Source organism: Musca domestica, unplaced genomic scaffold (genome assembly GCF_030504385.1).
Source record: "Musca domestica strain aabys unplaced genomic scaffold, Musca_domestica.polishedcontigs.V.1.1 10, whole genome shotgun sequence".
Lineage (NCBI taxonomy): Eukaryota > Metazoa > Arthropoda > Insecta > Diptera > Muscidae > Musca > Musca domestica.
In genome coordinates, this window is record NW_026712115.1 from 3,270,897 (window position 1) to 3,289,903 (window position 19,007).

Genomic DNA, 19,007 nt, shown 5'->3' on the forward strand with positions numbered 1-19,007 from the left:
TTATTTGCCATATGATATAATGGGAAGAATGCACAGGAATTTGGAATTTGTAAAACTATTAAATGAAATAGTTTAGAAAAGAATTAATAGAAACGAACAAGTAAAAAAATAGTAGCTGCCGGACCGAAATTTTAATACCTTCCACCATTTGAAAGGAACTTGAAAATTTTCAAAAAAAAAAAAAAAAAAAAAAAAAATCCGGAAACTACCACTTAAATGAAAACTGTGATATGGAGACTATACGAAGACGTGGACCGGCTTACGAAATTTTTTGTCATAGATTGTAGTACCCATTAAGAAGATCAAATACGAAATTTGAAATAATTCCGGTAAATAATGTCGCTGAAATTATGAAAATACAGAATATCGGGAGGTACCGTTATAAAGGGGCTATACGAACACGTGGACCTGCATACGAAATTTTTTCCGTAGGTCGTAATAACCATTAAGATCTCCCAATGCGAAATTTGAAACGATTCCAGTGAATAATGTCGCTAAAATCATCAAAATACAGAATATCGGGGACTTTACGAAGACGTGGACCTGCATACAAAAATGTTTGTCATAGGCTGTAGTACCCATTACAAACTTTTAATATGAAATTTGAAATAATTCCGGTAAATACTGTCGCTAAAATCATGAAAATACCGAATATCGGGAGGTACCGTTATATGAAGGCTATATGAAAACATGGACCGACATGACCCATTTGCGAACTTAACCTGCCCTCTGGTAAACTATGCAAGTATGCAAAATTTTAGCCTTCTATCTAAATTCGTTCGAAAGATAGCGTGATTACAACACGCTGATCCAGAATATATATACTTTTTTCAACCGGAATGACAAAAGTTAATATGCCCTCCATAGACTACATCTTTAAAATTCAGATGAAGTGGATTTTTAATTTCCTCTAAAACTCATCTAAAGTTTGGACTTTTCAGAAGCCAGAATTTCAAAATTTCACAAAATCAGTTGTAAATTGTGAAAAAATACTGAGTGAATGCCAAATTAAGAATTTAATTCGATGCGTGTTTGATAGTTTTCGAATATCGGGAATGTACTAAAAAGGTACGAAAAGTACCAAAATGTACTGAAAATTCTTTGTATTTAGAATAAGGGTCACTGATTGAGTGTAGGATAAATGCCCAAAGGCTTTGTTTTGGAGATTCGAAATTTATGGTTACGAAAATTTCTAAAATGGTACTAAAAATCTAAAATGATAGCATTTGTTATTATGTGATATAGATCAAAAAACGGATAACGGATGAAGCCTGAAATTTTGAAATTTTGTGTTGGTGTCTCTGTTGGTGGTTATAAAGAGGTGGTTTTGGAAATGGGTTCTATATGTGCAGGAAAAGTACTAAATAGTGCTATATTTGGTACAATTTGGTATTAAATGAAGAGATAATACTTAAATTCTGAAATTTTTTTATAGGGTCGCTGTTCATGTGTAGCCTGGACATATTGAGGAAATGTGTAATATAATTGTGCAAAAAGTGCCAAATAGTACTAAATTTGGTGTTGGTGGAAGGAGGGATAGAGCTGGAATCTTCAAATTTGATTTTGAAGTCCCTCTTTATATCTAGAATTGAGATATGGAGCTGGCTATGTAAATATATTCTATACTGTAGGAAATGTACTAAATGGCACTAAATTTTGTATAGGATGAAGGAATAGAGCTGCAATCCTGAAATTTGATATAGATATCACCGTTGGTGCCTGTAGTTTAGATGTGAAGACGGTATCTGTGTTTGAGGTTTGGTAGTGGTTTGGAAATGCGTCGAAAATTACTAAATTGTACTAAATTGGGCATTTTGTGCATATGATATTGAGGTCTCTGTTGATATCTGGAATTGAGATATGGAGCTGGATTAGGAAATATTTACTATATTGTACGAATAGTAATAAATTTGGTATTGGCTCAAAGAACAGAGCTGAAATCCTGAAATTTGATATAGTTGTTAAGATATGGATTTGGTTTTGAAAATGTGTACTTTAATCTTTCGAATATTACTAAGTGGTACTTAATAGGGTGTTGGGTGAAGAGATAGAGATATAATAATGAAATTTGATATTTATAACTAATTAAAAATCAAGTTACTAGACCATTATTTTTACAGGGTACTTCAGACGAAATTAATAATTTCGGTGGCTTCTAAAAGTTACGAAAGTTACATTTGTTTGGTATGATGGCTGATGGTATGGAATACCCAAACTGAAACTTTTATATCTATATTAAGTCCCCGAATATCGAACTCAGAACCCTTGGTTTTGTAGTCGGTGAAGCATACTCTACGCCTTTCCTCTTCCACCAACTCGCAATGCAAAAGAGAATTTGTTTGTCTAAACACTTTTTGAATTTGAATTTTTTACATTTCCAAAGTATAAAGTTATATTTTTTCTATTTTAATAAAATTCCAATTGTTTGCACATATTTTTTAGTATTTTTTAAATTTTATTTATTTATATATATTTTTTAAATAATTATTTTTTATAATTCCTTTAAATAAAATCGTTTGGTTTCCAAGAAGAAAATAAATCTTAAATACTTGCTGTTGATGTTTTGTTTTCACAATTTTGACTTAAATACTTTATTTTGACTTAAAATACTTTGAGTTTTTATTTATTTATTTTTTTTGAGATTACTTAATCGAGTGAAACAATTTCACATATTTTCGTCTTAAAACTAGGCGAATTATGAATTTATGAAATTTGTTTTTGACGTTATTTGTAAAATGTGTGTGTGACAAAAATAAAATCAGTCTGACTTGGAAAGAAACATTTTTTGTTTAATTACTTCTCTTAAATTATTTTTGTTACTTATATAAAATAAACTATTTTTTTATTTATATCAAAAATTAATTTTAATTTTAAATCTAACACTAATTCATTTAAATTAAATATTATTATTTTTATATTAAATTATTAAATGTAATTTATGTACAAAATTAATTATCAAAATATATTTTTTAATATCGAGTCATGTGCCTGGCCTTTGTTGTCATTGTAGTTGTATCCGGTTGAAAAATCTCTCAATTTTCAAAGTTATGAAAAGGAAATTCATTTTTTTTTTTTGTGGGAAATCTGTTTCTTTTGTTGAGGAAGGAATATTGTAGTGCATGAAACTGAGATTGGAATCGAAAAATGTAGCCCACTCGAGTGGTATTGGCTTTGGTTTTTGTAGAAGGAATATAAGCCTCCCCTAAAATGTTTTTAGTAAAGCAAACAAACCCTGCTCAAAAAATCAAAACCAAATAGGTTGATGTAGTCAACAACAAATTCCCATTTTTAGTTTTTTTTTTTTGATATCTCGATCAACCATAGGCTAAAAAGTCATTTGAATTTCAAACAAAAGTCGATTTCTATTTTAGAGCTTTTCATAGAAGATATCGACTTTATTGTTATTTGCTTGCTTTGTTTACCGTTGCATACTTTTAGGATGTTATGAAAAAAGTACGAAACTACCAAAGAACATTGCGAGATTATTCGACAAACTGACTCACCAAAGTTTTTTTAACGAGTTGAAAAACGTTAAATTACCATCAAACCGATTATCCTCAATCGCTAAGGAGCGGACAACCACCAAACGATTACTAAGCGGGTCAACTCTATTGCCTACGAACAGTGAATGAAAGTCTTATTGAAACTCGATCTAAACCGATAATCCCCTGTTCTCTCCCACGATTTCAATTCAAAAAGTCTAAAGAAATCGGCAATTCGTAACCTCGGAACCGATTCCACTGGCCACTCCTTCTTCGATTTTCTTCCTATCTCAAAGTCAACGCAATCGATTTCAAAGGTTTAAAAGGTGTGATGTTGACGACAGATGATAATGTCGCAACAAGGCTAGTTTTCAAATCATGTTAGAGTCATATCAAAATTTCTTTAGTTGTCATTTCTATAGCATACTTTTAGGTGCTCCCACTAATATTATCGAAACAACAAAATGTTTTATAGTGTAGTATAAATAAAGTATCAGCATAGTAAAGGTATCGTATAACCATTTTACATAGCATTAGAAAGTATATAATTTATATAGTACAGAGTTCCCTTTAGATTTTAAAAAATATAGTATACTTTTAAGCGCTTCCAAGCTATATCAAGTCATAAAATAATATCTTTACTATGTAAATAATATACTGTCCAAAAAAACGTTTCTCTACATTTAAATGAAATTACGGGAGTGCCGTAAAGTATGCTATAACAATACTAAAAATAATTGTGAGAGGGTCAATAAACATATGACTCTGACATGATGTGTAAACTAGTATCTATCCTTTTGTCGAGTAAAACAGAGTGTAAGCCAAAAAAATGGTGTTGAGTTCGGCTTGGCTTAAAATTTGGATATTCTGGTCTGTGACGGCTAGACCTATATTTAAGAGGAGACTTAATGCATTCACAATAAATATGATGAAAATAGGCAGGTACCTTTATATTTGGAACAATATCTAAAAGTGAACCGGCATTATTTTTTTTCCTAAGGAGTGAAACTGATGTAGTGGTTAATTGCGTCCAAAATCTTCTTAATATGGAGGCTATGCTTAAATGTTGACGCATACATTCTATTTTCTATGCCGTAGGAATAATATCAAGTGTAAAATTTTATTTCATATTGCGAGGTGACAGATAGACGAATAATTTATGCTTTTTCAAACGAAATGGCAAATTGAATATACTCTTCCTTTTTGGGGTGGAGGGTCAAATAAGAAATTAAATTACGTCAAGGTTTGCCTACTTTTTGGCTTGTGGGAGAATTGAAGAAAAGCGACAGAAATCAATTTCAACCAGAGCTCAGAAATACCCGAGCGAGTTTTGCTCTCTACTTAAATTCGAGCGGGAGACTCCTGGGATTGAAAAAAAATCGAGTTTGGCTCTCCTTTTTTCACTCGAAGAAAGAGCGAGTATGCCGGGCTCGTTTTCGAGTGGGAGTGAAATTCGTTACGTATGTTGGTCTTGCGAAACCCTCTTTTAGTTTTCGCCATACCGTTGTTTTATTTGTATGTATGTGTATGCAAACAAAATAAAAACGAATACGTTTATCTTTGCAGAAAACAGTAAGGAAAAGTCAAAAGTGGGCGGAGGCCGACTAACTGATTCCCTACATCACTATGCATATTTAGTAGAGCTCCCGTAACAAAATAATTTATTTGAAGTAGATCATGCCGCCTATCAATATTTGGATTTAGAGCAGTTAAAACTTAGTTTCAGAGTGAGCTAATATATATAAGTAATATCAAATTCTGAATCGATTTTCACTAAATTGGATGTAGTGCATGATATCACTTCGAGAAGGATTATATCAAAAAAATATATATCGGAGTCAAGTTCCACAAAATGGAAACATCGTCCCGAAATTGACTCCATTTGGGCTGATATAAGCAATTATTTACACAATAAACCTGAAATCGGATTAAGGATATATATGGGAGCTATATCCAAATCTAAGCCGATCTCGATAAAATTTGGAAAAGGTATTTCCGAGCGCTTTAAGATATCTGGTACCAAATATCATTGTCATCGAATGCATATTACGAATGTGAGGGACTTAAACGCCAAATTTTTGAAACATATACATGGAAGCTATGGTTATATCTCAGCCGATTTTCACCAAATTTGATGTACTTGCTTCTAGACTGAATTCGGTTGGATGTTCCTAAATTTAGGTCATTTGGACTGATATTGGCCATTTGGTGCACAATTACCCGAAATCGGCTGAAGATATATATGCGAGCTATTTCTAAGTTTAAACCGATTCTCACCAATTTCAATAGGTTTCGTCCTTGGGCCAAACAAATAATTGTTGAAAAATTTCATCTCAATCGCTTCCTTCTCCATGTTACAAACGCATGCACGAAGACATAATAACCTTACCACTATGTGGTGTAGGGTATAAAAAACATATTCAGAGTTTGGTTGCCTTATGTACTCAAACCACCGCTCCCTTCCAATATATTCTATTATTTTTCTCCTCGCGGCTTTTGTACGCGACAACCCACAGCAAAATTAAAACCTGTTTGCTGCTCTACATCGGGGCTCGGCGGAGAGCTGTTCGTGAGAAAACAAAGTCTTTCTGATCATGGAGAGAGCGAGAGTTACACTCAAGTTCGTCATTGTGTGTGCAATTGCATATGTATGGATACCGGCTCCCGCTTTACTTGTACGAACATCTTTCCAATCGATTTCCCTCTTAGAGTAAACTCTGGTTTCAATATTTAATAAATATAAGAAGCATCCTAAAAATATGCAACAGTCCTTACGTGATTACTTCGGCTCCTCAGTAAGTTTTAAATACAATTAAATTCCTAATCATTCTTCTTTTCATACACTTTTCACACAAAAAGTACTATCCCATTTCGGTAATATACTTATATACATGTATACATTTTTATGTACATACATATATATTCCAAATCTAATCTCTCCCTTTGTGACCAATAAAATATTTATATTCTAACCATTTATTTGCTTGGTAAATAATAAATGAAATATCTTATTTGTCTTTTGGGCCAGGGATAAGGTGAAGAGAGACGGAGAGAGAGAGAGAGAGAAAGGGATTTGTTGCTAAGATTTTTTCCACAAAAATGGTTTATATTATTTTATATCCAATAAAGAAATAAATATAAATGTTTACATTTCCTTTCATGTCGTATTCTTTTGCTTGTTTTTCCAAGGATACGCATTTCTTTGTGGCTGTGTTTAGTTTACTTTGTCTCCTTAATAATAAATTGATTACATATATTTTTGCAAGATGTTGTTGTACTGTTAAACAAACAAATTTGTCTGAGAGCAAATAAACAAATTTTTTGGACAAGAAAAATATTTTTTTTTAAATATTTTCCCTTCTGGATGTTTTAAATAATTTCGTATTCCCCCGGTATTGTTATATTTTACTTTTTCCTCTTTAAGATTTTGTTGTTGTTATTGTTTTTGGACTTGTTACATTTACATATTTCCAATAACTATTTGATAATTTCAATATTTATAGCATTTTAAATTCCAATTTTGAAATAGTTTTTATATTGTTGTTGTGGTTGTTTTCATTTTGCAGCAAAAATAATAAATGTTAATATTGTTATATAAATACTTCTCTTACTTTTATGGCGCATAAGGAATCATTTATTGTTGTTGTTGTTGTTGTTTTTTGTTTTTGTTGCGATTTATTGATGATGACAGCAGCGATCAGGGATTATTGTTGTTTCACTGGCCAGCCTTTCATTATTACCCCAGGTCAATTTGTTATTGATTGCGGGGTTGTTGTTCTTGTTGTTGTCATTGCTTGATTTGATTTGCTGCTTCTGCTGCCAGTTTACAGTTATTTTTATACGGTTGTCTCATCATCATCAATATTCCTCCTATAAATCAGCCCCCGCAAAATATGCAATGGAAGAGAGAGAAAATGTTTTTTTTTTGGAAATTGAAAAATAAATTATATATCATTATTTCATCAAGTTTTCGCTTGTCTAATTTATAATCTATTTGTGTGTGTATGCATTTTCAATTATTACTATTATTTGTTTTGTTCAACTATATTTGTGGTAATTTGCGTGAAATATTAGAGTTGCAAAAGCCAGACATGCAGTGTGGAATTTAAATGAATTGAAAATTATAAATATAGGGCATGCATAAATATGTGTGAAAATCTTGTATGTATATATGTGTGTGTATATATATGCAAAGCAATATAATCGCATATTGTGTAGAAAAAAGTAATTTATACAAATCATACGAAAAAAAATCAATAAAAATGGAGGTCTTTAATAAAAAATACTCTGTGAGTTGTTTTTCATCATTGACCTTTATGGTTTAGTTAAGTTTTGGGTCTATTTAATGTTTTTTGTTAATGCCTTAAGGTCGGTCTTCACATTCTGTTTGAGCCATATATAGAGTGATTTTTTCACATTTTGTAATTAGCTCTTTTGTAGTTAACTTTCAAGCGCGAGTTGTAGTCAAAAATCGGGCGGGGCGGACTATATGATACCCTACACCACTATGCATATTTAGTAGAGCTCCCGTAAAAAAAGAACTTATTTGAAGTAGATCATACCACCTATCAGTATTTGGTTTTAGCGCAGTTAAAATTTGGTTTCAGAGGTAACTAATATATGTGAGGCATATCCAATTCTAAATTGAATATCACTAAATTTGACGGAGATATTTGTATCTTTTATACCAAATAACATTGCTTTAGAGTGCATGATATTACTTCGAGAAAGATTGTATTAAACAATATATATCCCAGCCGTATTTCACTCCACTTGGGCTGATTTAGCCATTATTTGCACAATAAGTCTGAAATCAGATTAAGGCTATATATGGGAGCTATATCCAAATCTTAGCCGATCTCGATGAAATTTGGCAAAGGTATTTCCGAGCTCTATAATATATGTGGTACAAATATCATTGTTGTCGAATGGTATATTTGTACCGATTTTCACCAAATTTGATGTACTTGCTTCATGTCATTTGGACCGATATTTTCCATTTGGTGGACAATTAACCCGAAATCGGTTGAAGATATATATATATATACTAGCTGAACCCGGTGCGCTTCGCTACCCCTTTTGAATATATGTTGGATAAAGAAAAACAAATTTAAAAATTAAAAAAAAATATTGCACTAATTTAATGCGTTAATAAACAAAATCATTACAAAAGCAGTAACATGACATGCATACACGAAGGGTTTGTCCTTTGTTTATTTCATAGCAAATACCAAGCATACAGGAAACTGCTTTTTTAAGTAGAGTGGCATTTCTATTTGGTTCTTATTAAAATCATATCCCAATCTGATCCGATTTAAATATAATTTTAAAAAAATTACTTTTACACCAAACTCCGCCACACCCTTCATATTTCATTGAAATTGGTGCGTCAAATATGTGAAATCGGCCGAGAATATATATATGGGAGCTATATCCAAATCTTAACTAATTTCCAATTATGTATGAAATCGGCCGAAATATATTTGTTAGCTATATCCAAACCTCAACTGATTTCAATATAATTTGGCAATTTTTGCTGGTGCCAGATTTTGTCTCTCTCGCTTTGCGTGCATGAAATATGTGAAATCGGCTGAGTATATATATGGGAGCTATAATCACATCTGAGCGTATTTGAATATAATTTGTCAAATTTATTTTTGTACCAAATTTAGCCACTCATGCCGAATTTCATTGGAATCGGAAATACGAATACGTGTTTTGTGCATCAAATATGTGAAATCGGCGGAAAATAGCTATATCCAAATCTGAACCGATTTTAATGTAATTTGACTAATTTGTTTTCAAATCAAAACCCCGTTACATATTCCAAATTTCTTTGGAATCGAACATACATATCGTGTTTGGTGCATCAAATACATGAAATCGGTCGAAAATATATATGGGAGCTATATCCAAATCTGAACCGATTTTAATTTAATTCGACAAATTCATTTTGGCTCCCAATTCCGTTACTTATTTTAAATTTCATTACAATTGGAAATACATGTCGTGTTTGGTCCACCAAATACATGAAATCGGCCGAAAATGTATATGGGAGCTATATCCAAATCTGAACCGATTTCAATATAACTTGGGAAATCAATTTTTTAGATAAAATCTATCACACGTTTCAAATTTCATTGAAATTGGGGATACATAGCGTGTTTGGTGCATCAAATGCTTGAAATCGGTCGAAAATATATATGGGAGCTATATCCAAATCTGAACCGATTACAATATAATTTGGCAGACTTATTTTTGTCCCAAATTTCGTTACGTATTCCAAATTTTGAGACTGTATCTTCAACCAATCAATAGATATGTGCATATAAAATCTAAATTTTTGGGAGGTACCTCCGATTCTGATGCTATATCTCCAGTTCCAAGTGGAAATTCAAAAATGTATATAGCCTATGTTACTTTCAGGCGATGTTGCAGTATATATGGAAATTTTCAGGAAAATCTATTCAGCGGTTTTCGAGTCCATAAATTACAAACAAACAAACAAACAAACATACAAACATTTTCCTCTTTTATAGATATATAAAAGATAGGAGCTATATCCAAATCTGAAGCGATCTTCATACAATTTGACAGAGGTATTTCTGGGCTGTATCTGATATTTGGTACCAAATATCAATCTGGTTGGGTGCATATTACGAATGTGAGGGACTTAAACATCAAATCGGATGAAACATATATATGGGAGATATGGGTGTATCTAAACCAATTTTCACCAAATTTGATCTATTTGCTTCTAGACGGAAGTCGGTCGGATGTGCTAAAATTAAATTCAGGTCATTTGGAATGATATTGGCCATTTGGAGGACAATTAACCCGAAATCGGTTGAAGATATATATGAGAGCTATATCCAAATCTGAACCGATTCTCATCATTTTCAATAGGGTTAGTCCTTGGCCAAAGAAATATTGATTAGAAAATTTCATCTTAATCGGATAATAAATGCGGCCTTCATTTTGTTCACAAAAATACATGGACAAACTGGCGGACATAGGGACAGACGTGCATAAATCGACACAGAAAGTGATTCTTTGAAGATCCTCAAAATAAACTATGGGTCTATCTCATTTCCTATTGCCTGTTACAAACAAATGCACAAAGACGTAATACCCTGACTACCTTGTGGTGTAGGGCTTAAAAAGCATCTTAATCAGTCATCTTTATCTATGGCATGATTTTCATAATGGCCTTAAGAGTATAAGACTAGGTAACGCAAAAAGTCAATAGATAAAATTGACCTCGATATCTCCAGCTTTATAGAATAGTATTTGTTAAAATTAAATTTCTCCAAACTATTGAATTTTTTTTTTGAAAAAATACCAAATATTTAAAAAACTCTTCAAGTCGTGGTGAAATCGTCAACATTTTCAATGTTTGTTCTTAATTTTTTTGCCTACAATACTTGTACTGAATACTTGACACATAAAGCCAAAAGGTAAGAGAAGGGTTTGAAGCGAAACGTTTACTTTTACCACAAGACTATATAATTAATTGCAGTTCATTTTTCAGACATTCTATGCTGTCACCTACACAGGACATTCCCGGAATTTGCAGGAAATTGCAACTAATCGCGAAAATTCTTTATCCCCAAAAACAAAACATCTCAAATCAATCAGCATACAAATTAGCGACTCATGCTCATCCAAGACCACAAAAAATGGCAACTGACATTAAATTGACATGCAATGTCAATTAAAGTTGAAACAAACACAACAACAATTCAAATTAAATTCATTATAAAAACGAAAACAACGCAAATATAAATAAATAAATTTATTCATTGGAATTAAATCCGGACAACTTAAAAATAGTAGAACGCAAAAAAAATATATATTTCAATTTAATTAACTTATGGTTGACTCCTTAACAAAGGAATTTGTGATTTAATTATTAAAAATGACACATTTGTAGCAGACAGACAGTCGGATAGCTGACGACAGACTCGTTGTCTGACGGATGAATGGATGAAATGAAGGATATACAGATGAACGGATATATGGATATATGAATAGTTGTATATGTGTTTATATTTGTAATGGTTTTCATTTTTCTGATGACTGCTGTTTATTTTTGTTGCATGTCTTGTTTGTTGTGGTAACATTTTCAATTATCTCTTTGTATTGTTCGTTGTGTGGGTGAGTGTCGGTTTCCTGCCGAGCCATTCATGTGGATTGGTTCATGTTAATCACCAGTTATGGTTGTTGACAAGTGTTAATTTTTAAATATTTATGAAAGATATTTAAATAAAATAAATAACCAAACAAACAGAAAATGTCATGAATTTTAATTAAATTAATTACCAATAATAATTAGAATTCATTTGTATGTAGGTCACTTGAAATGGAGAGGGATATAAGGGAAATCAGTTTGTGATGGATCTACATATAATGTGAATGAATTTTAATATGATAAATTAATATATACTATGCTACTGTAGTTCTTAAAATCTCCAGGATTTTACTAATGACGTAAAGGAAGCCAACTATTGTTTTTTTGGGATTGTTCGAAATAAAACACTGCAAATTTTAGAATAATGGATATCGGTCAATTTTGTCAATTATTTCTAAAAATTGCAAATTTAGGACTATTTTTTCATCCAAAAGTATCGATACTAGAGACCAAAGACCTAGAATGGTAAGAAGTAGGCAAAATGCATTTTGAGCAAATGGTTTGTGTCTACAATTCATAGAGTAACAGCTCATGACAGAGGCATGTTAATATAAAAACTACAATTACAGAAACGAATGACAAACAAAACGTTTAGGAAATCCAAAAATGTGGCTTTAAAATTCTATTCCATAGACGTTCCCAATTAATTATATATTCCCATAGTGGTTAAAATTGCTTAAAATCATATTTTGACTCTGTCTTGTCCTGTCTTTAATTCTAGAATATAATTTGTAATCCGTTTAACTCCATTTGAAATTCGAAATATTTGATTTATAAATCGAATTGTTACATTTTTAATTCGAATTATACCAATTTGATATTAGAACTACTTTAATTGCAACTCGTCATTTTATTTACAATTAGAAAATATAAATACAAAGTCAAGGCTAGTTTCCACATTGTGTTAGAGTCATATGTAAAGTGAGGTTTGTCACAATAAGAGAAATGTCGGATTGAAGGTAGCTCGAGGTCGATATGAATACTTTTCTATGAAAATAGTCCTACCTAAGAAATATGACCTTTAGCAGACCTTTTTAAATTTAAAAACTCATCTACAAAAAAGGCTTATAAAAGCCCATATGTGGAGATAAGACATTTGAAAGATCTTCTGCAAATTTACTTATTTTCACTTATGTGGAGAGAGATCAGGATGTTCTATATGACAAGATTACCTTCAAGAGATATTCTAAATAAAACCACTACGGAAGGAGCAAAAGTCGGGCTGGGCCGACTATATTGATATTGGGAATTAATGTGAAGTAGCATCATGGCTTTAAAGTTGTCACAATTTGGGAACTATATTCATCTCAGAATGGATTTTCAACAAATTTGACAGAGGCTTTAGTACCTCTAGTACCAAATAACATTGCTGATATGACTTCGATAAGAATTATATTAAAAATATTTATTTGAACCGATTTCGATAAAATTTGGCAGAGGTATTTTCGAGCTGATGTCCGGCATCAGATATCCTTATTGTTCAGTTCATATTACGCATGTAAGGGACTTTAACACCCAAGCGGATGATATATATGGGAGCTATAGCTATACCTGAACCGATTTTCACCAATATGAAGTACCTGCTTCTACACTGTATTCGTTCAGATATACCAAAATTCAGGTCATTGATATTGGCCATTTGACCATAACCCGAAATCGGTTGAGGATATATGGAAGCTATATCTAAATCTGATCCGATTATCACCAATTTCAATAGGGTTCGTCATTAAGCCTGATATCGGATAAAGGTGTATGTGGGAGCTATATCCAAATCTGAACCGGTGTTGAAAAATTTTAGGCACTTATTTGTAAGCTGTATCTGATATCTGGTACCAAAGATCATTGTTTTGGAGTGTATATTACGCATGTGAGAGACTTTAAACCTCATATCGGACGAAATATATATACATAGGAGCTATAGCTATATCTGAACCTCATTTTCTTAACAAATTTGATGTACTTGTTTCTCGACTGAATTCGGTCGTATGTACGAAAATTTAGGTAATTTGGATTCATATTGGTCATTTGGTGCATAATAGCCCCGACATTGATTGAAGATATATATGGGTGCTATATCTAAATTTGAGCCGATTCTCACCCTTCGGTAAAACAAATATTGTTTTAAAAATTTCATCTCAATCAGATAATAAACATAGACAGAGGGACTGACATGCATAAATCGACTGAGAAAGTGATTCTATGAAGATCCTAGAAGTAACTATGGATTTCTCTCGCTTCCTTCTCCATGTTACGAACAAATGAACAAAGATATAATAGAAGTCTTTAAAGATAAGGAACAAAGACATTGGTCTTTGTAAGGAAGTCTTTAAAAGTTATTCTATAAAAATAAGACTTTTAAAGTAAGAAAAAAAGCTTTATAAGCTCTTTTATGAAAGGTAGATCTTCAAAAGCGTTGATGTAAAGGAAGCTAAAATAAATTAAAAAATCCTCTATGAAAATAAGTCGCTAACGTACTAAGACGCTATGAAATAATCTATGAATAAAAAAACGGAAAAAGAAGTTTTAAAAAGCTTTTATTTGGTGTAGCCGCCTTTGACATCTATGAAAAATATTTTGATGTGCCTTTCAGGCCAAGAAGACATTTTAAAGCTCTTATATAAAAGGAAGGCATAAAAGGCTCCTTTGCGAAAATAAGGAATTTAAAAACTATTTTAATAACAATAAGCTCCTGAAAGGCTCTTTTATATAAAAGATATTATATGAATAGCATAATTTTTAGCTTTTTTATGAATAAAATAATTTCCTCTATAAATAGAAGAATTTTAAAAGCACTTCTTTGTATAGCAGACCTTTTTTATGAAAATATATAAAACAAGCTTTTATTTGGTAAGAAGACCTTTGAAAGGTGTTTTAGAAAAGATGACCTCCACAAGGTTTTCTGTGGGGAGACGACCGTTGAAAGGTTTTCTATGAAAAGTAGGCTCTTGAAATGTTTTTTTTTTTTTTTTTGGAAAAATATTTGTTTTTTTTTTTTTTTTTGAAAAAAAAGAGAAAGCTTTTCTACGAAAGATGTTCTCTAAAGCGAAAGATATACTATAAACGACCTTCAAAGACTCTTGTATGAACAGAAGAGCATTAAAAGCTATTATATTAAATAAGAATATAAATTATCCACAGGTGTTTTAAGGACAGAAGGCCACCAAACTTCTTATATGTAGGATACGGTCAATGGGTTACGTATGGAATTTTGAAGAAGGACTTCCATGCATAGAACGCCATAAAAGAAGACTTTTAAAGATAACCTTCGGTAGATCTTTGATGGATAGAAAGTCTTAAAATATATTTTCGTTGCAAATAACTTTAAGAGGATTTTACAGAAATCGAACTAAGATTTATATGAGAAGATGTACAATAATCATAATCAAGACCTGTTAAGGAATGGGGAATTATGGTTTTATTGTAGGGCTAAAATATTGGGTATAATCTTTTGAATATAATGCTTGTCATGGATTTTCAGAAATTAAAATATCCGTTGAAATAGAATTTTAAATACAATCTAATGGATTGTGAAAAAAAACATTTTGGGTAATTTTCAGCTAAAGGGTAAGAGATGGAAGGAATGGGTTCTATTATCGCTGTCCTCTCCCAAATATTTGAGAAATCGCTTTTTAAATTGTTCAGTGTCTGAATACCGACTTAGGGCCTGTCTCTCTATGACGATAATAAAATGAATGCGATAGAAAACAAGTAAAAAAAATACATTTCGGTCGGGCCGGACTTTAAATACCCTGCACCTTTGGATAAACAAAACATGTTCGTGTTCCACTTTAAACTATAAATACCAGTAAGACCGTTTGATAATGCTGTTAAACTTTTCAAGTCATACCAAAACGAAAACCTATATGGACAAGGATTGTGAACTACCAAATTTTTTTTAATTCCAATTTGAAACAATGTTCTGCCGCCGCAGCTAGAACCCATTATGAACTACAAGTATCAATTTTTAGACAAATCCGAGGAAAAATGTGGCAAAAATCATAAAAATACCGAATATCGGGAGGTACCGTTATATGGGGGCTGTACCAAAGCGTGGACCTTTACATACAATGTTTCGCCACCGGAACTAGAACCTATTATGACCTACAAATACCAAATTTAAGACAAATTTGTGGAATAATATGTCGTAAATCAACAAAATACCGAATATCGGGAGGTACCGTTATATGGCGGCTATACAGAAACGTGGACCTATACATACAATGATTTGCTACCGGAGCTAGAACCTATTATGACCTACAAATACCAATTTTCGGACAAATCCGTGAAAAATACCGAATATCGGGAGGTACCGTTATATGGCGGCTATAATAAAACGTGCACCGATATATATCATTTTCAATACCAACAATCCTAGACAAGATACAAATTGTATTGCAAAATTTTGAAGCTCTACGTCAAATAATGGGGTATGTATCGTGATTTCAACAAACAGACAGACGGACATCGTTACTTTCTGTGGTCTACGAAGAATATTTGTGGATATTTAAAACGCAATGACAAAGTTAATATACCCTCCATTTCAAGGTGTAGGGTTCCAAACATTTGATTATTTTAAATTTAATCAACATTTTTAAAACCAAATTTAGCATTCGTCATACGAAAACTGGCCCATATTCTTGGCTGATATTTTTCTTAAGCATTCAAATCACAATGACAATATTTTTCCGAGTTAAGATTTTTTTCTAGCATTTGTTTTTTGTAAACATAAAACCGATTTATATTATTATTGCTAAAAAAATTCTAGCAAACTACAATGTTATTGTAAATCTATGGATGTGTAAGTGTTTGTGTTAATGATGACTTGTATGCTTTATAAATGTAATTGTGTAATAGAATAAACCTAAAGACATTTGTATGTATGTGTGTGTGGTAGTATATAAAAAATTATTACTTATGGTGGAGAGAGCCCAACATACCAAATTGACTTGAGAATAATATTTTAATAAGCTTTCAAACATAAGCCTTAAGCTTGAGAAAATCTTGAGAATGTATTGAGAAATGCTTGTTTAACAATTGTAGAATAATCGAAAGGGAACCCTTATTCATAAGCTTATTCTTGTAATTGCAGAATAAGCTTACGAAAGTAATATTATATCAAGCTTATTTTTTCAATGGTATAAAATATTTATTTTTTAATTTTTTTAATTATTTTACACATTTCATTCATTGATCGCCATCCCAGCTGTCGCTGCCTCCTGTTGCATTGATACCTAGATGTTTTCTTTCCCTTATTTGAGCTTCCGCATCTCCTCCACTAATTCTTCACATCTCTTGAATTCTTGCAAATTTTTGATGCCTCTATTCTGAAATGAGATTGAAAAAATATACACTACAGATTCCCAGATTTATTATTCATCATTACCTTAGAGTTTCGTCCAGAAATGGGTCTTAAATTCGCATGATTTTGATTTTAACCAAAAAAAATTTTTTTTTTGTCGACAATTTTCACAAAAAAAAAAAAAAAAAAAAAAAAAATCAAAACAAATTTGTCAACAAAGGACAGATTTGAGAAAAGTTTGTGCAAAAAAGTTTTTCTCTAGCAATGTTGAGGAATTCCTACGATAAACTACCCAACATACCAAATTGACTTGAGAATAATATTTTAATAAGCTTACAAACATAAGCCTAAAGCTTGAGAAAATCTTGAGAATGTATTGAGAAATGTTTGTTTAACAATTATAGAATAATCGAAAAGGAACCCTTATTCATAAGCTTATTCTTGTAATTGCAGAATAAGCTTACGAAAGTAATATTTTATAAAGCTTATTTTTTCAATGGTAAAAAATATTTATTTATTCATTTTTCAATTATTTTACACATTTCATTCATTGATTGCCATCCCAGCTGTCACTGGATCCTGTTGCCTTGATACCTAGATGCTTTCTTTCCCCTTATTTGAGCTTCTGTATCTCCTCCACTTATTCTTCACTTCTGTTGAATTCCTGCAACTTTTTGACGCCTCCATTCTGAAATGAGATTGAAATAATTTATACTACAGATTCCCAGATTTATTATTCATCATTACCTTAGAGTTTCGTCCGGAAATGGGTCCTAAATTCGCGTGATTTTGATTTTAACCAAAGAAAATAATTTTTTGTTGACAATTTTCACAAAAAAAAATCAAAACAAATTTGTCAACAAAGGACAGATTTGAGAAAAGTTTGTGCAAAAAAGTGTTTCTCAAGCATTGTTGAAAAATTCTTATGATAAACTATTTTCATAATATTATTCTCAAGCTGTATTGTATTTTTGGTATGTTGGGTATTTTCATAATATTATTCTCAAGCTGTATTGTATTTTTGGTATGTTGGGAGACGATTACTGAAAGGGAAGGGGCTAAGAAAACAAAACTCCTCTATATAACTATAAGTGTATTTGTAAATGTTTCTATGTGTGTGTGTATATATTTGTTTATGTTCTGTAGTTAAACTTAGTATTTTTTATTGTAAACTACCAGACTGTCAAGGACCAAGGATATAGACGCCGTTGCTGCTGTTGTAGCCATAACATGTCGTCCTCCAACTGTGTAGAGAAAAATTTGAGTAGTTTTTTATTTGTTTTAGTTTCATGATGATTTCTTTTTTTTTTTCTTCTTCTTTTATTTATGTATTTGCTATTGCAATAACTATTTTGTTGTTGGTGTTGTTGTTTGTGTATATTGACTTGTATTCTTAATAGTTGCTGTGTGTTTTGTTTATTTGTTGTGCTTATAATTTATGTTCTACAGTGTTATTTTTAAGGTTCTTTGATGACGATAGGGAAGACTTCATGGGGGGTAAAGGAGGGGGACTCTCGATTTGTATGAAGTAACTTAACTACTAACTCAAGTAAATGGAGAACTAGTTGAACTAAGGATGTTTGTTTTGTAAGTTTGTAACAGATGACTGTGAGCGAGTAGTTCTTAATTGTAATCATAAATTTTGAAAGTATCCATAACATTTAATAACAAATTTGTTATTTTTAGAGATTTGTTTTTTGTTCAACCAAGTGTTGTGGATGATGTTTATGATGTTGGTCATAATGGTTGGAAATTGAAATTGTAAGAAATTTGAGTTTCATGTTGTGGTTATTTTTTAAGAAATTTGGTCTAATTGAAATAAATCAAATTTATTTGTCAAGAAATATTACAAAATAGAAATAATCAAAATCTACCACTTGAAATACATTTTCTTGATAAATTTTAATTAAAAAATATGCACAAATTTGTGGGAAATAAATAAATATATTTTGCAATAAAAATAATTCAAACATTTGTCAAGCGTAAATCAAAAAAAGTAATAAAATTCATTATTGAAATTACAAGAAAAAAATTT

The 19,007-nt window shown here is 31.4% G+C and overlaps 1 protein-coding gene and 1 long non-coding RNA gene across 2 annotated transcripts in view; both read right to left on the bottom strand.

Annotated features, from left to right (window-relative positions):
* Nucleotides 1-7,069: 7,069 nt before the first annotated feature.
* The window catches only part of LOC101897675 (protocadherin-like wing polarity protein stan), a 158,560-nt gene continuing 146,622 nt past the window's right edge, over nt 7,070-19,007 (bottom strand). The window contains exon 9 of the mRNA XM_059125595.1: nt 7,070-7,352. Within this exon, the coding sequence (XP_058981578.1) occupies nt 7,319-7,352 (34 nt within the window). The 3' untranslated portion in view covers nt 7,070-7,318. The remainder of the gene's footprint in view (nt 7,353-19,007) is intronic.
* LOC131803838 (uncharacterized) lies at nt 16,795-17,148 on the bottom strand. The gene is made up of 2 exons (XR_009342792.1): nt 17,057-17,148; nt 16,795-16,997 (listed from the first exon to the last, which is right to left on the bottom strand). It is a non-coding gene; the product is annotated as an uncharacterized LOC131803838 (long non-coding RNA).